General features: G+C 40.5%; 1 protein-coding gene across 1 annotated transcript in view; it reads right to left on the bottom strand.

The window, feature by feature from the left end:
* The window catches only part of IQCH (IQ motif containing H), a 107,612-nt gene that overhangs the window by 42,061 nt on the left and 38,665 nt on the right, over positions 1-26,886 (bottom strand). Inside the window, exons 11-14 of the mRNA XM_087704386.1 lie at positions 25,162-25,245; positions 19,222-19,397; positions 14,189-14,461; positions 8,079-8,270 (exon numbers count right to left, since the gene is read on the bottom strand). Coding sequence (XP_087560512.1) covers positions 8,079-8,270; positions 14,189-14,461; positions 19,222-19,397; positions 25,162-25,245 — 725 coding nt within the window. The remainder of the gene's footprint in view (positions 1-8,078; positions 8,271-14,188; positions 14,462-19,221; positions 19,398-25,161; positions 25,246-26,886) is intronic.

Raw genomic sequence — 26,886 nt, 5'->3', positions numbered from 1 at the left:
CTCGGTAGACAATGATTACCTAGTAATTAGTTTACACAAAGCTTCCTATTTAATGGCAAAACACTGTAATTAACGCGTGACAGAAAATCAAAGGGTGCTTTGTAAGCATATGAAAAATTAACACCGCAGGCCCATAGCTTTATGTACTGATTAGAAGAATATTAAATCAATAGGACATGTAAGCCAACAGCTTGCATATCTGATTATCGAAGGTCCTAGGAATTTAACCAAGGGACATAATTGTGGTGCCTTGTTATTTTTACTAAGGAATCAGGGAATCACCTGAAATCTAAACACCAGTAGCCGCATTAAATATAATAATAGCCAACTGAGCAGCCCCGACCCAGCGTGTTTTCTGATGTAATCGGTAAACACAACATGACATCCTATCGACAGCCATGGAGTGGAGAGAATAGCAGAGACCTCTCCTGTTAACTAATATAATTTTAGCATCCACTATTAAGTTACATGATGTTCAGATGCAGCTATCAAAATCCTACGGCTGCAAATGCCAGGTTTGTTGGTTTAAGACCACAATTGGGTCTTAAGAAGTAACAATGGCACAAAAGCTATGATGAGAGCCAGTCATTGTTCCCCAGCAGCATCTGGTGAGAGTTAAGTACAGATGCTGTCTTTAGGGGAATCAGGGGTAAAGGACCCCCTAAATTCTCCTTTCCCAATTATATGGTGGATTCTATGCATGATGGAAGGAGGGGAAAATATCCATATTTTGTGTCGTTGAGGAATCCAGTCCAGCTCATGATGGTTGAACTCTGGCTGTTTTAAGCAGAAGAGGGGGAAATGGAGACAAAAAACTGCCACAGTGAACCAGAAAAAACATTTTCCTTGTATTGTTAGCCTTCATTTTACATAACATGCCGTGAGGTTAGAAAAAAGCCAAATCCATCAAGGGCAAATTGTCTGAAGGACAGTGTTTTTATATGTCAATCAATATACTTTATCTAGGTCAAACATGATTATTTCATCTATTTCCCCCCACATATAAATAAAGTCTAGATAAATGCTGCTTTAGACAAATGTTCCACTTTGGCACAATATAAGGAAGAATGTTTTCAAAGTTTTGGGAGAGAAATCATTCCAAATGTAGATCTCTCTCTCCCTCCCCACTCCCCTCTGGAAATGGGCCCGATCCCTGATACTGAATTGATTGGGAAACACTCACAGCTCCATTTAGTTCTATTTAGCACTCTACGTTGAAGAAATCTATCTCCTTAGAGCAGGGGTCTTCAAAGATGGCAACTTTAAGACCTGTGGACTTCAACTCCCAGAATTCTCCAGCCAGCTATTAGGTTGAGAAACACTGCCTTAGAGGGTGCACAGCTGGGGTGATTCATCAACAGTCATGCTCAGGAGCTCGGAGGCTTTGACAAGACTCTTTGTTAGTTTGCTTCTTACCCTGGGGTAAAGAGGCCCCCAAACAAACATTACCCCCTTATAGTTAAAACCATGAAGAAGAAGTTGCTTGGCCCGCAATGTTCCCCTGTGAGAAATGACTCATGAGAAATAGCTGGCGGAGGATGATAGTGTTTCCATGGCCCGGAATCTGAGAATGAAATAACAAGCTCTAAGAAGTCATAAACTGCCTGGCAGCCTTGTAGCAAAGGTCCATCTGTTTCCTGGAGTGCCCAGCCAAATGTCTTTGGGAAGCTCATAGAGAAGAGCAGGAAAGTGACAGCTACCCCCTGTTGCTTCTTGCAAGCATCTGCCACTGAGACTTCAATTCCTACAGCCCCAAGTTCTTCCAAAGCCAGCCAATCTTTCACAAAGAACCACAACTTCTTATGAACCATGAGTTAATTTCTTTCCAGAATCATAGAGCTGGAAAGGAACCTTGGAGGTCTTCTGATGATGGTTATCCAACCCTTTGTTCAAAACCTCAAGCAATAGAGCACCACAATTCCGGGAGGCATTGTTCCTTTGCTTAATGGTTGGATCTACCTCTGATGAGTTTCTACCCATTGCTGGTTGTCCTATCCTCAGGTGCTATGGAAAATAAATGGGCATCTTCTTCCCTGTAGCAGCCCTTCAAGCATTTAAAGACTGCTATTGTATTTCCCCATAGTCTTCTCTTCATTAAGCTAAACCTACCTGATTCATTTAGCTGTTCTTCACAGGATTTAGCTTCCGGGTCCTTAATCATCTTTGTTGCTCTTCTTTGAGTTTTCTAGGGACTCAGCATGCAGTATAAATCAGTATTGTCACTTCTTGTGATCTTATGCTATCCCTCTGTTGATGCAGCTCAGGATTGTGTTGGCTTTTCTGGCAGCTGCAGCACAGTGCTGGCTCCTCCCTGAGTGATTGTCCACAGGCACTACTGTTGAGCCAGGTATCTATCTATCTGGTACCTGTACACCTGGTTTTTCCTGCCTAAGTGCTGGGTCTTACTTTTCTTGCCACTGAATTGCATCTTGTTGGAAGTTTTAAACGGGATGACCTTCCTTGTTTCTCTCTTTCCAAGGTGTTTTGCTCCAGCCCAACTTTCATTTTGTCCCAAGGTTGTTTAGAAGTTAGTTCATCAATGGTCATCAAATAACTTCTTCCCAGATTCTATACCAGTAAGCCTACAAGAGAGCTGCCACAGATCTAACTACTGGAACTAAATACTGAGAAGTGAGTAGAGTTTGCTTGCGATTGAAATTACTATAAATCCTTCAACAATCAATCTTCTCTTGAAGCTATGTGCTTTCAAATGCTGATGTCAAGATGGCCAGATGTGCATCCTGGTCGGGATGGCCATCGTTGTGTCTCAAGGATCCAACAACTGGCCTACATTTTAAAATGGAATAGCAACACACAGTAGGAACTCCTATAAACTGCTTTATGCTTAATCGTTGCCCTGCTACATACCGATGAAGGAAAAAAACCTTGGGATCATGTCATAAACCGCTATGCAAATGATGCTATTTGTAAGTATTAACATAATTTAGTGCTTAGAGTCATATTCTCATTTCTAATAACTCTACTGGAATGGAGAGTCCTTTGCCATGTACTCTTAGCCTGCAGGATAGTCTTTTATCACAAAGCTGAATTTTTTTAATAACCTGCCAGCGTATGTTTGGTATCTGGCAGCTTAAGTCGATGACACAATGTCTTCATTATCAAAAGCAGGTCTCCGTACTGTAATAGGACATTAAAGCATGCCGGTGCTCATAAAGTAATGCTTTGATATCTAAATGCAGAAGTACTACAAGAGCATTCCATAACAAAGGGAGGTTTGAATCCTCGGCATTCAGAGGCAATACTCAATGGAGATTGCAATTTATTTCTAAAAGGAAGACGGATGCAGAGTGGGAAAAAAAGGCATGGAAAATGGAAAGGTGAGATGGTTAGAAATCAAGCACCTTCATTCCCTTTCCTGTGTCTTTGATTTGGGCATCACAACACCCCTACGTACAACTCAGCTGCCCGCACAATGTATGTTTAGATTTGATGATGCGATGCAAAATCATTGTGCTAAGCTGTTGTGCTGACTCTGGTTAAGAAGGGGTTCTAAAAGTAAGCCAAAAATCAGGAATCTGGTAAGACATTCTCATAGTAACAAATTGTATCAGCTTTCAGCTGATACATCAGCTTTCAGGAACCGCAGCTCATTTCATCAGATGCAAAGTCGCAGGATTGTTGCGAGAATAAAATGATATAGGGAGTTCCCTGGGAAAAGAGAGTTTGTTCCACTACATTAATTTTTAGAAATTTAAGAGGTTTTGTTTGCTTCTTAAGATCACAAAATTGTAAAACTTATCATTATGTGTGAGCTTGGCTGGCCTGTTGCTTGGTTTCAAAAGCAAAAACAGAAAAAGGAAGTTATCAGTGCTTAAAAAAAGCTAGACGTGGATGATATAATATATTGATAATTATGATGATAATATTCAAGCCCTCAGTGTTGTATTGGATTGCAGATTAAAAGTCCATTCCTTTATTAAACAGAAAAAATAATAATCAACCAATTAGCTTAATTGAAGAAAGTATTAAATCTATGGATGTCATTAAATGGCAGACTCTTTCATGTGCTACAGCTCACTTTATCCGATGCATCTGATGAAGCAAGCGGTGGCTCATCAAACAGAAATCTTTTAATAAAATCGGTTTATCTGAAAAGGTGCTAGCAGACTCCCTCATTTTTGGTTACTGTAGAGCTAATGCAGATGTTCTCCTACAATGTCCTTTAAACACACTGCAGATGTTTCTGTATTCCAGGGCTGAGCAACTATGGAAACTTTATGACCTGTGGGCTTCAACTCCCAAAATTCCCAACCCAGCCATGCTGAATTCCTGAATTCTTATTGAATTCCTGAAGCCGGCCATGCCAGCTTGGGAATTCTGGGAGTTGAAGTCCACAGGTTGTAAAGTTGACATAGTTGCCCACCCCTGCCCTATTCTGTAGCCTGGTGATGGTGGGGTGGCACCTGATTGATTAACACCTACAAATCACCCAACGGCTCTTCCAATGCAAATGAAATGCTCAGGGACTTACCGTACAGTTTCAGGAGTTAGGAATGCCTAGAGCTCTTTAGTGGAGTCTAGAACCAACAGCCAAAATCTATCTGAGCAACTTTCAATCTGCAATTTAACTGTTATGGGAAATGTGCTGTTCAAGACATTTATCCTAAATTGACCTCCTTCTGCGTGATATATAGCAATAGCACTAGCAGTAACACTTGGGACTTATACAGCTAGTCCTCGACTTATAACACTTCATTCACTGATTGTTTAAAGTTATAATGGCACTGAGAAAGTGGCTTATGACCAGTTTTGATCCTTGACGATCGTTGCAGCATCCCCATGGTCATGTGATCAAAATTTAGATACTTGCCAACTGACTCATTTTTGTGATGGCTGCAACGTCCCGTGATCATGTGGCCACCTTTTGAGATTTTCCAACAAGCAAAATCAGTGGGGAAGCCAGATTCAGTTAACAGCCATATTATTATTATTAATTCACTTAATAATTATGGCAAGAAAAGTGGTAAAATGGGGCAAGACACACTTAGCAAATGTCTCAATTAGCAGCAGAAATTTTGGGCTCAGTTTGTGGTCGTAAGTTGAGGATTACCTGTATACTATTCCATAGCAACTTTATGATGTCTCGTTTAACAAATGTGGGTGATTTCCTTAACAACCCCAGTGGAGGTGAGGTTGAAAGCTCATCCCAGTGACACTATGTCTCGCTTAATGATCACATTATTATGGAGATTAAGTGAGGACTATCTTATTAGCATTTTCCAACTTGGCCATCTGTACTAAAACAAAAAGAGAATGTACCTTAACTTTATTGATGCAGGTATTTTATAGTTGTCCTTGGGATTGGTTTGCTCTTTTCTATGTATTTATTGCAAGGATAGATACATAAAATTCCAGTTTTATTAACTTCAGTACAGAATTATTATTGCCATCAAACCCTGGCCGTGGCTTAAACTCTTGAAATCTGTGAATCCTCTGGTTGGAAATTTATTTGCAGATTTTTTTTTAATCCATTACTTTCCAGGACTATTATATGTTCTATATTTTGAATTTTTCAACCTCAACACCCCAACAGCTGGGGAAAAAAGACATTAGGAAAATGTGGGCAGCATCACCCAGAATTTTATGAGTTTGGAAGCTCAGGTTGCCAACCCCCTCCACACACACAAATCTCACTTTAATTTTGCACCTGGATGTGTTGTTTCCATTGTCAGTTCCCAGAGATCCACCAAGAACCACAACTTAGGGACCAATGGATCAAAGCAGTGTAATTCATTTTCTGTCATTTATTTTCCTGCCATTCATTTCTATTCCATAACAATGGGCTGGTTTGTTTGTTTGTTTTTCCAATTTGTGACGAATTGTTCTTAGCACTCTTATGCACTGCACTAAGAGCTGCATTTGAATGACCCCAATTTAATTATGTTCTTCTGTCGGAGTCCTTTGATTCAATTCGGCCTAGTACCTGGGACATAAAAGAGGGTCTAGGGTGGGCTTTACTCAACCTCTGAATAGTTTCTGGAAGTCCAGAATGGCCAAAATCACTGCCTGCACAAGAGGCAAACTGTAAGCAAATGACACTACTAAGACCTTCAGAGTGGAGCAATAACAATAGGGAAAGTCTTCGGGTTACAACCATTTGTTCAGGGACTATTTGAAGTTAAGAAGGTGCTGAATAAATGGGAGTTACAACCAGCTCTCAAGGTTCTGGCTGTGGAAGTAGCCTGCAGTCATGTGATCAAAATTTGGGCATTTGGTGACCAATCAGAATTTATTAACTGATCACAGCCTCCCACAGTCATGTTCTCCTGCCTCTATTTTAACCCTCCATGGCTACCTATCTCTCTGCCACCTGCCCATTTTTTGTCCAGCCTGCACTTCATCACCTGCCCATTGCCCCAACTACCTTGTTGCCTTCTTTGTCCTGCTGCTCCAAATGCTGGCTGAGGGTGCAACCCGAGATATGTCTGGCGAGCATTTCAGGGTGCTTCATCTGCCTCGGGGAGTTTGCCAGGCCCAGCCAGGGGAGAGGCAGAGGAGAGTGGAGCCAGGGAAGGAGGTGGGATGGTGGTGTGGGTGAACCCCCCCCCCCCATCTTCCATTACCGGCATGAGGAGAGATAGCCCACAGACCATGGACAGCATGGTGGAGGAGTGGGATGGAGATCAGCAGCAGCTGATCCTTGGGTGAAGGTGGCAGCTGTGTGAGAACCAAGGTTTGGGGCGCAACCGAAGGGTGCAGTGGGATGAAGGCTTCCTGCAGGCACAGCGGGCACTCTTTAGCTCATGTTGGAAGCTTGTCTGGAGAACCAGTCTGTGGACCTCAGAGAGGGGTGGAGGGGAGCCTGGTGCTGGGGCTGCTTGCTTAACCAGCTTTCCTCCTGCAAGGCATCACAAAGGGCCAAGAGCTTCCAGTGCAACTGGAAGGAGGGGAGGGGGAGAGAATAGGTGTGGAGGGGGGAGTCAAAGCAGAGGCAGTTTACACAGGGCAGAGAAGCAGGATATTCTGGCCTAACAACTGCAACAGGGACTGCTGGAACTGTGGCGGCAGTGGTGAGATTAAATTTTTTTTACTGCTGGTTCTGTGGGCATGGCTTGGTGGGCATGATGTGCTTGGTGGGTGTGGCAGGGGAAGGATACTGCAAAATCTCTATTCCCACCCCACTCTGGGGACAGACCGAGGTGGCATTTGCTGGTTCTCCGAACTACTCAAAATTTCCGCTACCTCCAGAACCTGTCAGAACCTGCTGGATTTCACCCCTTTTGCGGTCATTTGATGTTTTATTTAGCAACTGTTTCACTTAGCGATGGAAATTCTGGTCCCAATTTGAGGGTCATAATCTGAGGACTACCTCTAGGGGGAGAGAAGGATGAACTACACCAGGAGGTCCCCATGGAGATTCTCAACCATCCAAGTCATAGTTGCCTTCATTTGGAACCGAGCAAATTTATTGGATGAGAAGCAAAACATTTTCGAAGGAAAAAAACTCCAAGAAACTGCAATTGCCTTTTGGAAAAAGCATCTTGGATGCAGGAGGAGATGAGCCCTGGGATTCATGCCTGGGATAAAATGCATGATGGGTAAATAAGAAGATACTTCTATTAAGGCACGGAAATTCAGATAAGCGTTCAGGGAGTAAACATTGCATTGTTTTAATACATTGCATAAACTTCTATTGTGCTTCCATAAAGTTTTTGTTCTTTTCCGTTCAAAGATTTAAAAATACGGCATAGTCTGTACAGACTAACAAATTTATTTTAGCAGACGCTTGCAAGAATTTCAGTATACAAGCCTGAATTCTTATTCCACAAAATATTATGTCATTATGGATTAATATTATTAATATTGGTTAAGGTGACAGAACATGAGGTCAACCTGATTTGTCCTTAATCAAAGCACTGTTTGAAAATAGCTACCACTGAATTCCTGATAAATTATTATATTTATCAAACTAATATCTCCTACAATTAGAAGAGGTTCTAATGGGGACTGATCCAGAACCCACAGCCTGGAAGGAAAAGTATCCTCTGGACTTCCCATTCCAGGGTTTACCTTTTGAGATCACCTGCTCAAAATGGATGAAATTGAAAGTGACTTACATGAGCCCATCTCTTACTCCATATCTCTGCTCCGTATCGATGATGCTCCTTCATAATCCAATCATAGCATTGGAGATATTTAGCGATGTCACAAAATGCAGTCCCATTTCCCCCAAATTCATTATCCACCTTGAACACCCAACGTTGCACTTCGATGTTGTCTATAATCAGCTGACTGAGGGCCTCAATCATCTGGGGGAGAAAAATGTGAAGGTTTTATTTTCTGGTTTAGTCCTTCTCCTTTGGTAACTCATGTTCCAAACCTCTGTCCATATGTTCTGTGCAACACAGAGATAAAACCAAGAGAGAAGGAATGTAAGAGCACTAGATAGTATATGATCAGGACAGAACAGAATAAAAGAGTTTGAAGGGACCTTGGAGGTCTTCTAGTCCAGCCCCCTGCTCAAGCAGGAGATACCATTCCAGACAAGTGGCTGTCTAGTCTCTTCTTAAAAGCCTGAAGTGATGGAGCGCCCACAACTTCTGAAGGCAAGCCATTCCACCTGTTCTCACTGTTAGGAAATTTCTCTTTAGTTCTAGGTTGGTTCTCTCCTTGATTAGTTTCCATCAATTGCTTCTTCTTGTGCCCTCGAGCGCTTTGGAGACTAGCTTGATTCCCTCTTCTTTGTGGAAGCCCCTCAGATATTAGAAGATTGCTATCATGTCAACCCTAGTCCTTTTTTCACTACACTAGACAAACCCAATTCCTGCAACCATTTTTCATATGTTTTAGCCTCCAGCTCCTTAATCATCTCTGTTGCTCTTTTCTGCATTCTTTCCAGAGTCTCAACATCTTTTTTTATAATACAGTGACATGTTATAAAAAAAACTATTTGAAATTAATGATTTCAAATATTGAAACAGTATTTTTCAAACAGTAATTTCAAACAGTCAAATAATACTGAGTATTTGAAATGTACTGCTATGCATTTTTTTTACTAGATAGAGAAATACTCCTTGTTAAGGAGATGGAAAGTATAAACTTTTGAAAGAGACTGACTTGGGAGGAATTTGTTACAGTGGCTCATATACTGGAATTTAAGGAATCTTTTATTATTTCAACAATCCACATAGAATTATTATTTATTTGCTCCGTGTCTCGTTATTTGCTCCTTCTGAAAGTCCAATAAATAGGTTTTCTCTTGACGACCCCTACAGAAATGAAATGGATCAATAGAATTGTAAAGATTGCACCAATGGAAAGAATTATGAGCTATCTTTAAGTGAAAATTGAACTGTGCCTTAAATTATTGTCACCTTCCTTTGATTATTTTATTTAACACCTCCCGTCAATATTTCATAGGGAGCTTACAGGAGGAAATAAAAATAACATGAGACAAATAGATGTGAAAGTAGAATTTTAGGGTACAATTCAAAACAATGACAATAACGTTGTGGTCAATATATTGGGCGCATCACACTGTAGTATATTATTTTTATATAACTATGATTAATAGGTCAGGCTATAAGTTTACCTTCCTGCATTATCTACTTTTTATCCAAATGAGAGGCTCACAAGTTGTGGACCCCAGCTTCACTTAGCACCCCCAGACTAGATTTTCTAGCAAAGTGGCTGGATTTTGGCAATGTTTATTTATTGATTTGAGTGGGTGAGTGAGTGTGAGGAAGGGAAGAAGGAAGGAAGGAAGGAAGGAAGGAAGGAAGGAAGGAAGGAAGGAAGGAAGGAAGGAAGGAAGATTTTCTGCTTTCCTGAAAATCCTCATTCTTACACAAACATCCTTACAAATCAAAGGGTTCTCTTCTTGGGGAGGCCTTGGTAGGTGAGGTTATAGTCCTTAAGCCTGCCAAAATGCCTGCGTTCATTATAGGGATTATAGGGATATAGGATGGAAACTCATAGATCAGCTGAGGATATCTGACCTCATAAAGTAATCAGCTGCCAGTGCAGCTATTGTCTCTGGTACTGAGTAAACAGCAGCCTTCCAAACTGTGGGAGATGCCTACTCATTACAAAGGAAGGCTGGGTGAGAAGCCACACAGCCCAGGGAGCATTCCAATGCACCCAAGGATTGGCTTTTTCAGACTTTTTCCAGGCAGTTGCCTCAACCTCTAACATCTTTAGGTTTTCCTATAACACAAGCAGGTAAGAGGATTTTTTTCTAAAAACATCATTCATTGAAAACTGGAATAGTGAATGTTATAAATAAGTATTAATGTAATTGTTCATAATTGCTACTGGTACTCCAGAATCCTTCAATTCTTGAAAACTAAAACTAAAAACCGCACATTAAAAAGCAATGCTTTGAGGCATGAAGGAGACCCATTCAGGTGTTTTGGTTCTGGAAAGCTCACCCTGGAGAAGTGCCCAATGATGTTCTAATGATGCAGACTCCCCAGCAAGCATCTGTACTTTGAGCCCGAATCTCTGCAGGAGGGATTGGCTCTCACAGATAGGATCTGGCCCAAATGGAAGCATAGAGCTGCATGCCCCAAATTTTCTGTCCTCCAGATATCCGACTTTTTCACGTATAACTGCTGTAACTTTGGGAGCCAATGTTTTTGCATGACATCAGCAGAAGCTGGAAACTTACCTGGAACACAGATGTGCTGAGTGCTGGGCAAGGAAAACTCGTACATAGGCTCTATATCAGGGGTCCCCAAACTTGGCAACTTTAAGACTTGTGGACTTCAACTCCCAAGCTATGCTGGCTGGAGAATTCTGGGAGTTGAAGCCCATAAGTCTTAAAGTTGCCAAGTTTGAAGACCTCTGCTCTATATGATTCAACTGCAATGAGTCATTTGATGACTCCCTACGTATATATCGAAAGAAAAGAACATGTACAGCTCAGGGTTGAATTGTGTGTGTGTGTGTGTGTCCTTGGTGCTCTCTGAGCTTGGTAGTTTTCTTGAAGACGTTTCATTACCCAAACTAGGCAACATCATCAGCATCGATGACATCACCTAGTTTGGTAATGAAACATTTACAAGAAAACCATCATGCTCAGAGACTACCAATGGCCCCATATTTATACCTTGCTCCCTTGTAATTCTTTAACAATTCTGTCTAATGCTATAGAAGACTTAAGAATTTCTATAGGGTCAATAGGGTACCATCAGAACTTCTACCTCATTCCTGCACTTTGCAATCATTCAATGCCAGTCTGCCATGGACCCTGGAGGGAGGATGGAAGGAAGGGCGAATGCTTGGGGGAAAGTGAAACTGATGGAAAGAAGCATGCCTCTCGCGGGGGAGTTCTCAAGGTCCTTTCTCTGGGAGAAGAATGCAGCTGCAGGAATGACTTTCAAAAACATGTCTTTTAAAACTGATTGGTGATGTGTTGGTGGGGGGAAGAGAACCAGCAAGGGGAAGTGTCTGGGAGAGGAAAGGTTATACCTTGGGATTTGGCACGCAAACCTCAGTTCTGGCTTTGCTTTACTGTAATCCACTTAACCTTTATTAAACAATACCTTTCTCAACAAATGAAGTCAAGGATTGTTCTTGCTTAAAGGTTCAAGTTAAGGCAGGATTGACAGGTACATGAATTATTTTTAGTTCTGATTTCATTGCCAAAGCCTATATTCCACAGCACTCCATTCCATCCCCATCTATAAGATTGTACATATCATTCCTAAAATTGGAATTCAAATTAGAACTGGAAATGTCTTCCATTTCCCCACCCCAGAATCTAATTCAAAACACATACTCTCCATGAGGAATGAGCTGTGGCCCTAGACTGATCTTCACAGCCTCAAATGCCCTGCTATAAAACTGGGGAAGAATATAGAGGGACAAAAAACCTTAACAAAGGGAATCTTTTCATTGGATGTCCAATTCATAAAAGCATATTGTGATTGGGGGTGCCGAGTGCTAAAAAAATTGCAGATAGTAGCAAATTAGGCAAAGAATTATCCATGAAATTTAGGTAGCTATAAAATTGGCACATTGCTTCGATAATTATGTAAGTGAGTTCCTGTACCTAAATGCATTTGCAGGATAATTCAAGTCCACTGTTTGGGAACTTTATTATGAAAAAATGTACTGTGGATTATTGTTCAGATGCTTATTAAGCTCAGACAATTAGTGATTGTTATTACAGTTACTTGGAGAGAGAAAATATCATTAACTTCAACTGAACTTACTTCCAAGCAAACACTTCTGGTGCCAGGCTGAGGATTAGTGTAATGCAGTGTTTCTCAACCATGAGAACTTTAAAGATGGATGGACTTCAACTCCCAGAAATCGCCAGCTAGTATGGCTACCTGGGGAATTCTGGGAATTGAAGTCCACTCATTTTAAAGTCGCCAATGTTGAAAAACACTGTTGTCAAGTCTCAAAAGGGGGCCCTCAGATGGAATTTGGAGAAGATTTTGTTGGCCCTTTCATAAAACCATGGCAATGGTGAGTGCAGTAAATCAACAAAGGAGGCAAACTATATCCAGGGCTACAGTCATTTGGCATTTTTATTTTCAGAGATTATTTCTGTACTTTTGTGTGGAACCAAGTAGAGGAAAGATGTTTGAGGTTGGTGCCCTGCACTGAAGAATACTTGTGGCCCAAATGTTTTTTCCCCTTAAAAGAAGCTAAGGAAAGAGCACCAAAACACGTAACTTGGGCATTACACCAATGCCTTGAATTAAAAAAAATGGCTGAACAAAGGTTTGCACTTTAACCCTCTGGCAAAGGAACCCATAGCTTCCTGTAATGGTGTGTGAGAAGACCTTGGGAGATTGAGGTGGTGGGAGATGCTGCCTCGGGAACGGCCAGATAAGCCTGCAGCTGCGCAATGAGTGGGGAAAGAGGGTCAGAAGGGACCCTCCGACTTCTTTGGCTGTAGAAGAGACAGCGGGAGATTTGTATTTTCAGGCTTTCCAGACTGAAGACAGCCTTTCCGAGCAGACTAGAAAGGAAACACAACCAGATAAACTAATTCTACTTTATTGTAAGGCTACATTAACAGAATTGTGCAACGAATGAAGGCAAATGAAGGTGTCCCTGGATAATGTTGCAGGATCCAATCTGGGTCACCTTCATTCTCTGAGGATGGGCTCCAGCACGAGTCTGGAAGTTTGGAAGACTAAACCTCTGGTCCCAGTGACTGACCCAGTTTGGATCTTGCACAGTTGTGCAAGTCTGAAAGTACAAATCCTCTCCTTTACAGCCCCAAAACTAGGGAGGGTCCCTTCTGAACCTCTTTCTCTGCCAATCATTATACAGATGAGGGCTACATCTTCTCTCATCCGATTGTTCCCCTAAGCAGCGTCTCTACTCCTGTCTCCCAAGGTCATGGCTATATGTGGTGTTATTGCTGTCGGAGCTCATTTCTGGGAGTTTCAATTTGGCTTGCATAATGCAGCCTTCCCTGACCAGGTGTCCTGCTGGACTACAACTCCCAGAACCCCTAGCAAGTCCAAGCATCACTAATGATTGAGCACACATGAAGGGTGTCAGAGAGGGAATGTTAAAAGAACCATTCAGGAAGTCCTAATTCTCACCAGCCATGCTGACAGTCGCATGGCTTCAATGACTGATGTGTAAGAAGCAGTGAAATAATACAAGTCGTATTATTTGTGGAAGGGTGTAAGAATCACACACTTTTCCAGGAAAATGTAACATTTGTCATCTTTGCAGAATAATCTGTTATTAAGCACTTAGCAACACTGAAGACCGATTACAAAGCCTTCATATCTGCTTGTGCAAAAGCCGGATAAACTTATGCTGGAGTTCTACATTGAACTGCATAGTTCAGCTCAGTGTTTCTAAATCAAAAACCAATCACTTGTATTTAAGCAATGTATTACAATATTTCTTTCTGACATCACTGAATCCGCAGTGTGACATAAAGTTCAGTGAAATTCTAATAGATTTGTCATAAGCCCTATTTCTAAAAGTGAATGGAATGGAATAGAATAGAATAGAGCTGGAAGGGACCTCGGAGGTCTTCTAGTCCAGCCTCCTGCTCATGCAGGAGAACCTATATATACTATAATGCTCCCTTACTGACCATTCAGGAATTGAGTTCCGGGGCTGAGTCCTCTGGACCTTTGGCAGCAGAGGTTGAGCTCTATCCAAGTAAGAATGGAAGGAAAAGAAATGGCGCATCCGAATAGTCTCAGATTTCCTCACCTGCCCAGCCGGTGGCCAGTCTTACCTGCTGCCTGCTATAGATGTCAAACTGCCCGGGAGGCACCGGAACCCCTGCAGCGTCAAAGACTCTTTTGTTTCCAGACTTGGTGCTGTAGAGATGAGCCACTTCTGGATCAGAGCCGAGAATGGGCAAGTCTAACGCATCGGCCACTTCCAGGTCGTCTTGGTTCAGAAGGCCTCCCACGATATAGGCCTCCTGGCCTTGGACCAGGTTTCTGACCCTTTTAAGGGTCTTAGGGCTGTATTTCAAGAAGGCAGCCAGGGACATGGGGCGGTTCTGGAGGAGGAGGACATTAGTCTCGTTAAGAAGTGAGCTTTCCTTTTCTTCCACAGAGCTAATTTATAATGTTGAGTGCAATAAATACATTATTAATAGCAGGCTGGGTTATGACCTATCCTGTAGCGTAGCAGTTTAAATTGATAAAAGCTGTTGGGGTGAGGTTCCATAATCACTCACATCTTTAGTGTGTCGGAAATGGGCTCGCTGGGAATAAAACTAATTACTACACATCTGTATTTATTTGATCCATGCGGAATTCTCCTTCTGTCACTCGGAAGAGAAGCTTGCAGCCCTTGGATAACAGTGATTCATCTCAACACTTCTGGCACCGTTTGATTCTACCACGTCAGGGGGGAAAAATCAATACCAAAGAAAAAAAGAAAAAAAATGAAGAACGCACACCAAGCCTCCCAAGTTGATATTTCAGCCCACCAAGATCAGTATTTTGAACGGCTCTTTCAGCAAATGATTTCATTTGCAAAACACCTTTTCTGTGCCATATTCTTTTCCGCAAGATAAATAGTTTCATTAGCTACAAACCCTTTTTGTAACAGTCATTCAGTTCAAAGGGGTTTGTTTAAAATATTAGGAGACAAAAGTTTGGAATGTGTCACAAATTCTATTTTCAGCGCAACTCCACAACATGGAGACTGTATATCAGAAAACCAGTTGTTCGCAAACATAAATTGTGCTGGAATATTCATCTGGGATCTGTGATTGCCTGAAACTCTCTCTTAATGATACTCTCAGTAGCAAGCCTATTTTGTCTTTATAATCTGTAGAATGGCCTGCTGTAAGGTGTGCCTAAAATAGGGGAGGAATAAAAGAACAATACGTAGAAATGGATAAAAGCATAAACCTGTGCAGGAATCTGGCAACAGCATAAACAAGTAAGACAAACAGTGTACCTAACCAAGTGGTAATATTTAGGGCATATTCTTCTGGAGACTTGTATTGTGTTGTGTTGTTGTACTGTGTTGTATTGAATTGGACTGCATGGCATTGCATGTAAAGCCACTATAAGCTCCCTTTAATTATAGTGATAGATTACAAAAAGCTTAACACTATCATATGCTAAAATCTAAATGTCTGCATGGGATCCAAAACACCAGAGCCCTGGTGCTTTTTCAAAGATACAGACACCCTCTGACGTCATCTCATCCTCTACTTAAATATTTAAATATGAGCCAGCCATGGGTGGCGGCAGCCAAAAAAGTCAATGCAATCCTAAATTGCATTAACAGAGGGATATCATCAAGATCAAGGGAGGTACTAATACTATTCTATATAGCCTTAGTAAGACCACACCCTAGAATAATGCATCCAGTGTTGGTCATCATACTGTAAAAAAGATGTGGAGACTCTAGAAAAAGTGCAAAGAAGAGTAACCAGGATGATTTGGGGACTGGAGGCTAAAACATCCGATGAACAGTTGCAGGAACTGGGCATGGCTAGTCTAGGGAAGAGAAGGACCAGGGAGACAGGAGAGCATCTTCCAATATTTGAGGGGCTGTCACAGAGAGGAGGGGAGTCAAGCTATTCTCCAAAGCACCCAAAGGCCAGAGAAGGAATAATGGATGGAAACTGACCAAGGAGAGATTCAACCTAGAAATAAGAATAAATTTCCTGACAGTGAGAACAATCAACCCATGGAACATAGGTTGCCTTCGGAAGTTGTAGGAGCTTCATCAATGGAGGCTTTCAAGAAGAGACTGGACTGCCATCTGTCAGAAACGGTGTAGGGTCTCCTGCTTGGGCATGGGGTTGGACTAGATGACCTACAAGGTCTCTACCAACTCTGTTAACCTGAAATCTACTTCTGAAAGGCTCCAGCATGCCCAAGAATGACCAAGGAAGCTCAGGCCCTCCTCTGTCAATGTAAGACGCCTAGAGTAACCCCACAGCGAGATAGGCAGCAAATAAATTTAACAAATAAATAATAAATGGAGGAATGAATACAGACCCAAAGCTGTCTTCCAAAAGATCTCAGCTTATTTTGCTTGCAAATATCTGTTGTTGCATTTTATGCTGACCGAGCTCTGATGTTTACATGCAGATAGTCCTTGACTTACAACCACAATTGAGCCCCAAATTTATGTTGCTAAGTGAGACATTTGTCAAATGAGTTTTGCCCCGTTTTGTGACCTTTCTTGGCACAGTTGTTAAGTGAATCATTGCAGATGTTAAGTTAGAAACATGGCTGTTAAGTGAATCTGGCTTTCCCATTGCTTGTCAGAAGATCACCCAGTGGCTCACATGACCTGGGGACACTGAAACCATCATAATATGGGTCAGTTGCCACGCATCTGAATTTTGATCACGTGACCAAGGAAATGCTGCAACAATCAGAAGTGTAAAAAAAGTTCATAAGTTCACTTTTTTCAGTGGCGTTGTAACTTTGAATGGTCAGTAAATGAACTGTTGTAAGTCGAGGACCATCTGTACATGACTATTAATTCCCATTTCCCATCACATTTGCAGTTCTAACTTTAATACCAGGGTTTAGCTTTCTTTGATAAAGAATTCATCGTCTGCTCATCCAAGTTCCTGAAAGCGCACTCTTTATGCCCCACGCACATGTGCATACTGGCCTATGTTTATTTTCATTTCTAATGGTCAGTAATAAACTTACTATTACATAATACACAACATAAATGAGCAACACAAAGCTAATAAACTGTATTCAGCAATCCAGATGTTCTGAGCCACAATTTTTTTCTTTCTTCTGGCCAAAAAAAGGCTTGTATTACAGCTTCTGGAAGGTGGCAGCAAGCCATGTATTTAACAGTGTCTGCATAAAACAATGAATCGGCTAAACTATACAAACAAGCTTGTAACAGCACAAAATTTAAGAGCTGGCAGATATGCCTGTTGTGATAGTACTACACAAACAGAGTTCTCGTAGAGAACGGCATCATAATTTTATAGTTCTAATAATGACCCAGAAATCTTCTTGCAGTGAAAAGGATTTAGATTTCATGCACAGAAATAAATAAGCAATCCTTGGGATGCAGACAAGATTACCAACTTCAACAGAGTTTATGGAACTTGCCTAGGACCCGCATTTATTGCATTGCAGCGGGGTCAAAAAAAATCTAGGGGATCAGAGAACCCTTCCTTTAGAGAGGGATTATTATTATTATTTATTTGTTTTTTTATCTCACCTTCCTTATTTTTATAAGTAGCTCAAGGGAGCAAACGTATCTAATACTCCTTCCTTCTATTTTTCCCACAACAACCACCCTGTGTGATAAGTTAGGCTGAGAGATGGGGACTGACAGGCTGGGGAATCAAGGATTCAAAACTACGACTAATCCTGCACCCCTCAATTAAAAACAGAAAGTAATTCAAGCGCATGGAAAGGAAAGTCATAAATTAGATTTTGCTACAATAATAAAAAACGAGAGAGGCTAAAGGAGAATAAAACACAGAACAATTCAGAACATAGGCCAAGATAGAAAACAGCTAATTCACTTAATCCCAGTTTAACCCGAGAACACACGGAAAGAGGAAGGGTCCAGGTGCCTCCTTGTGGCCTGACCATTAGTGGTCCCTCTGCCAAAGTACCAGGTTTTGACCTGACTCGCTCCGTCTGGACAAAATTGAACAGAATCAGGTGTGACACTAAAAGAATTCCCTCCGCCCTGAGTCAGTGGGGGTGGAAAGACTCCCCTTGCTGAGATGGTGGTGCAAAATATTAAACACATTGTGCAAGACTGGCCACAACAACGTGCATCCTCTGGTTCCCTAGAAGATCTGCACAAAGCCATGGCACAGGGAGTCATCTGGACCAGTGGTCTCCAACCTTGGCAACTTTTAAGACTTGGGAGTCTTAAAGCCAGTGGGAGTTGAAGTCCACAGGTCTTAAAGTTGCCAAGGTTGGAGACCACTGATCTGGACAACTGAACTGGATATCCAGGTTTGAGGCCACTGCGATACACCCATAGAATGTTTACCTATAATTACGAGGACTGTGTATATATATTTACTTCTCTTCTGGCATGTTCTCATCATATGCTAAATAAATAATGTCTTAAGGAATCATACGGCCGGAAGGGATTTGGAGGTCTTCTAGTCCAACCCTGCTGAAGCAGGAGACCCTACTCCTTCTCCAATCTATTTTTGAAAATCTCCAGTATGGGAGCAGCCACAACTTCTGGAGGCAAGCCTTTCTACTGATTAATGCAGGAAATTTCTGGATTTAGTTCCAGGTTGGATCTTTCTTTAACAAGCTTTCATCCACTGAGTCTTGTCATACTATCAGGTGCAACTATTTGTATCTGAGAGTAGGGCAATATATAATAGAAAATATAGAATATTTTTATCTACACACACATGCATACATATACAGTGTGTGTATACATATACACACTCAGTATACACACACACACGCACACAATTGTGTGTGCATATAAAAGAATTATATAATAGAAAACAGGAACTATCTGCACACTTCAGCCACGGGATATGTGAGCAGTATTTTGTGCAATTTGCTTTCCATAATGTGGTCAACCTCTGAAGTTCATCGTTTTAAAAGGGGCCAGGCTTGGGCAGAAATCAGCAGTGAAGGCCTTAGCTGAGCTCAGCTTTCAGCCTTTATTTCTAACACTCTTTTAACTAGTCACTTAATCTGTGCAGCTCTTAACACTTGCAATAATATTTCACTGATGGGTACCAGAGCGTTGCAAGTTATAAAATTTCCAATTTAATTTTACGGCATTCCCCCCAGCTATAGTAATTAGAAGAGACAAACTCACAGGAAAACTGTTGATGGCTTCAGGGGTGAGGATTTTGAACCTGTCCTGTAGGTCACCAACGTCCTCGGGGTTCCCAGACCGAACGGCTGGCTGCAAACCCAGGAGTTTATGGTAGTAGTGCAGCAATTCTTCACTTAATTCCAAGGGGCAAATATAGATGACGTCCACATTTGGATCTTTAACGGGAGAAAAACAACAACAAGACACACTGATAATCGTTGGCAAAAAGGTAACATTGCTTGAGGTTTTCCATTATCCTATCACCTGAGTAAGGAGGCATTTTAACTTTTTGTTCCTTTGACTCCTCAGCTGCATCCTGCTTACTAAAAGCAAAACAACTTGTAGAACAACTGGCTCTCAGAATGAAGTCTGCAAAATACTAACACACAATCTCAGGTAACAGGACTGGCTTTGTGGCTTAACGGGAAGGCTGTGTAGTTTGGAAAACGAAGTTCAACGGACGCTATCAGTGTTTCTCAATATCAGCAACTTTTAATGTGGTTGGATGGCAACTCCCAGAATTCCCCAACCAGCACTCTAGATGGGGAATTCTGGGAGTTGAAGTCCACCCATCTTAAAGTTGCTGAGGTTGTGAAATACTGGACTATACAAAGCTCAGCTACCGGCTCTTAGAAGTCAGCACAGATCTCATAAAATAATAAATGAATCTTGCTCTGTACTGTTTTTTTTTCCAAAGAAGGTCCTGGTATACAGAAGTTAGAATACCTTCTTACAAGTACTCCTTTGTGCTTGCGGCACTGCAGAGGTAAGCAACCCCAAAGCCCCCCAATTCCATTTTTATTGGAAGCATCTTAATATATAGTATTTCCCTTCTCACCTTAAACTTCAATATACTCAATTCCTTCTAGTGGTGGGTTTCAAAATTTTTTGGAACCTCTTCTGTAGGTGTGGCCTGCTTTCTGGGTCCACTGGTGGAACCTCTTCTAACCGGTTCGGTAGATTTGACGAACTGGTTCTACCGAATAGGTGCGAACTGGTAGGAACCCACCTCTGATTCCTTCCCTCTCTTTTCAAGGATTTCACAGGATTCACACTAATTTCTACTCTTCACTGCACTTATTCTGAATCCTTCTTGAAATGTGGTGATCAGAATTTGAGAGAGTATTTAAAGTAGGCTTTGATCAAAGCAGGCTCTAATGGAATAATTACTTCCCATGATTTGGAAATTGTACTTCTGTTGATGTAGCTTAAAATGGCATTTGCTTTCTTCCTAGCCTCATTGTGCTCGTGATTCACAACCAGCCTGCATCCGCTTAGTTTGGCAAGATCTTCAGCAGATGGGGAGACCCACTGACAGAACATCTCAGCCCTGGAGACCAAGCTTCACAATAGTAAGAAAATAAGTGAGCAGGTAAATTAAGTACTTGTACGAGATTAAGTATTTTGCAAGATCAGGATAGGAAGCTTTTTCCCCTTTGGTAATTAATGCCACAGCATCCAAGATCAAAGGAATAAAGAAAGGTAGAAGATCAGAAAAAGTTTTGGGCTCTCTTATGTACTGACTTTTAATAACAGAATAACAGAGTTGGAAGGGACCTTGGAGGTCTTCTAATCCAGGCCCCTGCTCAAGCAGGAGACCCTATACCATTTTAGTCAAGTGGTTGTCTAATATCTTCTTAAAAACCTCCAGTGATGAAGCAGTCACAACTTCTGGAGGTAAGTTGTTCCACTGGTTAATTGTTCTCACTTTCATTAAATTTCTCCTTAGTTCTAGGTTAGTTCCTTCCTTGACTAGTTTCCATCTATTGCTTCTTCTCCTGCCTTCAGGTGCTTTGGAGAATAGGTTGTTGACCTCTTCTAAAAGAAGGGATGAGTCAGAAGTGTGATATGAACCCATATCTCCAGTGTTTACCAAAGACTCTTCAGCAATTGTAACAATCATATTATATTGTGCTCTTTCTCTTTCTCTCTCCCTCTCTCCTTCTCCCTCCCTCCCTCTCCTTTTCCCTCTCTCCATCCATCCCTCCCTTCCTCTCTCCCATCTATTTAACTTGACCAATCACCATGAACAAATGATCCAGTGAGAATTCGGAGTTTGCTGATAGTACCAAATTATTCTGGGCACTAAAAAGATTTTTTCCATCCTTTGCTTGGCTTCGTTCAGTGTTTCTCAACCTTGGCAACTTGAAGATGTGTGGACTTCAACTCCCAGAATTCTCCACCCAGCTGGGGGATTCTGTAGAAATTCTCAGTCACCCAGGTCCTGGTTGTCCCAAAGGTGCTTTTTCAGGAGGCAACTGGACTTTCTTGTTTTTTTTGTTTTGAAGACGTTTCGCTTCTCATCCAAGAAGCTTCTATTATCCACTATCCTGTCAAGAGCGGAAGAGCTCTTGAATGAGAAGTGAAACATCTTCAAAAGAAAAAACAAGAAAGTCCAGTTGCCTCCTGAAAAAGCACCTTTGGAATATTTTCTAGGATGCTCCTTCGAGAATTATGGACTTTTAGACTGTGCAGAGCTGAACAGATTGACCTTGAAAATAAAGGATAAAGAGGAATCAGTGTACTTCAAGACATGGGGAAGATTTTATGAATAGTTAGAGAAAGACATACAGAAAAGAAAGGAAGGGGAAGATATGGAACCCAGACGATATGCCATCAAGTAGAAAAGTGTGGGAAGAGGGCAGGAAATAGGGAAGAAAATAATAATATATAAGTATATATTGAAAAGTAAGATACAAAGGGTGGGGGGAAACACAAATCAGGATAGATTTGAGAAGGAAAGGGAATAAGAAATGATATTCAATTATTTTGGGGTCTGTGGAAATACCATCCCAACAAAATAAAAATTAAGTGCTGGAAGAGACACCTACAACAATAGAAAAGAGAAAGGAAGAGATGAGGAGAGGACAGGAGAGGAAGAGGAGGGAAGGAAGATAGAGGCGAGAAGAGGAAGATGGAAGGGAAAATGAAAGAAAGAGAGAGGGCAGGAAGGGGAAGAGGAAAAGAGGAGTAGGGGAGAGGAAAGGGAAGAAGGAAGGGAAAGGAGAGAGGAAGGAAAAAAGTAGAGAAGTGAGGGAGGGAGAAAAGAAAGGGAAAGAAGGTGATGTCAAAACAGATAAGGGATGGTAAACAAAATGGTATGTTATAACCCTGTAAATGGAATGACAAATGTATAAGAATGATGAATGTAAAAAAGAATAATAATTATGTGAATGTATATCTATACTTGTATATAGAGAACAAAAAAAAAACTTTCCCAGAGACCTCATGTGTGACCCTGTTCTTCAGTCTCTTGCCACATGTGATTCCACGCTGCCTATAACTTTCTAACTCCTTCAGAAGTAACAAATCTTTCCTTAAATAAACACCAGAATATAGAAGAGTTGCACTGAGGACAAAACAACATTAGTGCCTTCATAATATATAAAGGCAATTAAGTTATTATTTTAGGCTCCCATAAATTTTGAGGATACATTTTTGTGCAAATGGCATTTATGAAATAATAATGATGCTGAAATATACATGAATCATGTAGAGTGTGTCATTGTGGGTAGCCAGCAATCTTGGCCACTGACAAATTAATATTTTTCGCTCTTCTGTTAAAGGAGTAAAAGGGGGGGGGGGACACACAAAAAAAGGAATATTTTACGTTGATTCCCTTAAGGTCAGAGATGGAGAACTATGGTTTTTTTTATGACTTGTGGACTTCAACTCCCAGAATTCCTGGCTGGCTCAGGAATTCTGGGAGTTGAAATCCACAAGTCATAAAAAGAGCATAGTTCTCCAGCCTTGCTTTAGAGAGACATAGATTGAGTGCCCTGCATCCTTCCCGGGAAGCTTGCTGGGTAATGATTCACAGGTCAGATTCTGACAATGTAGCACCTTTGCAATCACAATCTCACACCTCCTTCCATGCTTTTTTCCAAGTGGACGTTCATTGCACTCATTCATAAAAACCTCCATATCATTCTTGCGAGGAAAACCATGTGTCTCCTTCTGAAAAGTGCCCATGAAGATAAACCAGGGTTTGTACTGAGCACCATGTCAACTGGCCAACAGCGCCACATGGAAACTTTATTTTGCCCCCAAAGTATACAACCTCACATCAATATGCAATGCATCCGATAGCCACCCATCTCCTGCAGAGTTGTGAAACTTGCACTGGTGAGGTTGGCCAAGATGTTTAAAGATAAGTCAGCTAAATGTTGGAAATGCCACCAGATACTTGGTCATATTATCGTAGGTGGTGGACATGTGCAGAAGGAAAAAAAAATGGACAAAAATACAAATGTGGCTGGAAAATATGATAAAGCAGCACAGTGTCTTAAAATCAGAAATATTTCTGTTGGGGATTTTATCTGAAACTTATAGCAAAGGGAATGCATATTTAATTATGCACGTATTAACAGCAGTTAGAATTGTATTTGCACAAAATTGGAAAAGTGGAGAGATCCTTGCTGATAAGAATGTGAATAGGAAAATATTAGAATGTGCAGAAATGAATAGCTCAACGCTTGCCATAAAGGAGAAAGAACAAACTGAATATTATATGACATGGGAGTTATTTTATGAATGGTTGGAATATAAAAATAGAAGTTAGCAATAAATGGAGATCAGTGAAATATAGAAAACATATTAAGATAGAGAAGTAAACAATATGACGATTCTTACTAATATGGCTATTAAGATTATTATATTTAATATTATTATATTCTTATTAGAAGATATGTTAAGAGGGAGAAATGAATAGATATATTATGCTCATTATTACTATTGTAAGATTAGAGAATCAATATCAATGTAATGAATACCGTTGTAAATTTTGATTATTATTGCACAGAGATATTTGTATCCAGACAACAAACTGTTTAATGAAAGTTGTAATGTTTAAGTTAAAAAATAAAAATAAAAACTTTACTAGAAAAAACTTGCTAAGAAATCTGATCACACACTTTTTGTCAGAATTCTTTTTAAAACCAAAGACCAAATATGAGCTAATTTATCAAGAGCCACTAAGGGGGAAATTATGCATGATTTGCACATACCTATGGACTAGTTATTTATTTAGTAAAGTTTAATAATGCAATAAACAAGCCTGAAGACATACAATAGCACTCATATGTCTTCGACACCTATACTTAATTTTCAGCCTAAGTTTAAAATTTAAAGCTTCCAAAACGCATTTCAATTATAGAACCTAGAACCATAGGTCTGGAAGGAACCATGGAGGTCTTCTAGTCTAACCCTATGGCCAGCATGACTAAACGCTGAAGGCACAAGCAATGCTGTTGCTGTCCCACCAAAGGTGGTCCCTATTTTTCTACTTCCATTTTTTATGTGCTTTCGAACTGCTAGGTTGGCAGAAGCTGGGACAAGTAATGGGAGCTCACTCCGTTACGCAGTGCTACTGATTCGAACTGCTGACAAAGCACTTTAATGAATTTTTGGGCACCCCAGACTGCAAGTAATTTTTGCATAGGAGTTGACAGTCATTAACTAGGTTTGTACATTATGCAAAGCCCTGGCTTGCTGAATTATGATGTGTCTATGAAGATTCTCCGTCACTCAGGTCATGGTTGTCCCAAAGGTGCTTTTTTTTTTTTCAAGAGGCAACTGGACTTCCTTTGTTTTTGTTTGAAGACTTTTGGCTTCTCATCCAAGAAGCTTCCACCATTCAGTCAGAACTGAAGACACTTCTTGGATGAGAAGGGAAACGCCTTCAAGAAAAAACAAAAAAAGCACCATTGCCTCTTGATATAAAAATAATTTGGGGGAAATAGGATGTGCTGATTAGGATACAAAAAGCTGGGTTCATGCAACCTGGTAAACGAAAGTCCAACGTCTCCGTCGCAGTTTAGCTAGTATGTAAGCCTTCAAAATGGACACAATCTGTTGGCTCAGAAATGTGAATCCATTGAACTGCGCTTCTCTTCTTTGGAAGCACAATAGAGGCAGAGCTGCTGGAAAGGACCTTCGTACCTTTGATCTCGCACAGCCTTCCGAACTGCGATCCCTGATGAACAGCGAAATCTGGATCGGCCTCTCGGAGGGACTGCTTGTATCCTGGAAGAAAACATCCCAACTGATTAACACACATCACACCCGTCTAAGGCTCTATGCTCTTTTTTCTTTTTTGCTGGGGAGAGGGAATTCAGCATACCACTTACATTTCAGAAATTTTCCAGAAAAATTAATAAAATGAAAAATGAAATCTGAGCTCAACTTTCAACCAGTGCAAGACCAATTCGTTTATCAAAAAAGAAAGAAAACATCGCAATGTACTGCGTTCTGAATAACTGAAATATACTAGACTAATTCTGAATAAGCTACACAGCCACACTTTCTGATAAAGTACGGGATTTTTTTTGAACATATTACTAGAAACCTAATCTGGCTTTTAAATAATTAGGAACAAGAATTGTATATAATAATAATAATAATAATAATAACAACAACAACAACAACAACAACAACAACAACAGAGGAAAAATACAGCATCCTAAGTTCAAACGCAATTAAAATTCAAGTGAATTTTACAACAGTATACTGAATTGTGCAGTAAGGTTGCACAATTTGAATAAAATTCAAATGAATTTTAACTACCTTGTTTGCTATTATTTCTGGAGAAAACTGGGGGACGTTGTAATGAAAAGCAATTAATAGAACTAGATTTTAAAATGATAGTAATGAGAACACTCAAATAAATGGAGTATTTATTAATGGGGATTGTTGTAATAAATTGACATGCAACTTTACTGCAGAATTCAGGATGCATACCGATCTATATTTACTAAAAAAATGAACTAAAATAATAATAATAAAATGTCTTTGTTTTTATTTGAATTATCTCTCCCACCTTTCTATTCACATGGTGCTCAAAACAGCTGATATAAAAACATGGCAAATACAAGACAAAACCAAAGCTAAACCCAGACAATTAAAATCACAAATACTAAAATCATTTCCATTTAAAGCCTGGGTTGTCTTTTCCTGATAGAATAATTAAAACTAGAACACTTTCCGTTAAAACAAAATTAATTGAATTTTCACACACATATTCTCTCTCTTGCTCTCCCTTTCCCATTAAAGCATTTTAATTTGCAATTATGGTGACATCTGGATTGCACAATACAAGCAGGGTTTTTGCTGGGCCCTTTCCGATGTAATGCGCTAAGGGTTTTTGCTGCTGGCTGGATGGTTGAAGTCTGTTTTTCTGGGAATGTGTGAGTAAGATATAAAATAAATACTTCAAAGCAGATTGCATGATTCCTATAAAATGTTTTCTATTTAACTCTTTTGGATAGTCCCATCCAGAAAGATTTTGAAATTAAGCTAATTGCATGGAAACGATCCTGGTATTAAAAAGAAAAGAAAAAAGATCAATTGTCGGCAGGACAGTTTGTCAGAAAATCAATACCAAGTGCTGCTTAATAAGTCCAGGTTTGATGGGCTGCTGTTATAGCGTGCTTTGCTAACAAGATTAAAATAATGCTTCATCCTTCGAATTGTATATTAAGGCCTCTGGAATCTTGCAAATGCATCTCAAATTCCTCTAGAAACCTGGAAAAGTTGTATCCCGTGTACACCTTTTGGGCAAACATGATAGGAGGCATTTTAGACGTGTCATTCAATTTCTGGCATTGGAGGAAGATCACAGAATGAAATCTGACAACTGAAAATTAATTATATGAAAACAAATTACCT

This window comes from Thamnophis sirtalis, unplaced genomic scaffold (assembly GCF_051295495.1).
Source record: "Thamnophis sirtalis isolate CommonGarterSnake01/CBP01778 unplaced genomic scaffold, rThaSir2_p1.2 scaffold_2, whole genome shotgun sequence".
Taxonomy (NCBI): Eukaryota; Metazoa; Chordata; class Lepidosauria; order Squamata; family Natricidae; genus Thamnophis; species Thamnophis sirtalis.
This window is presented reverse-complemented; position numbering and strand designations above follow the sequence as displayed.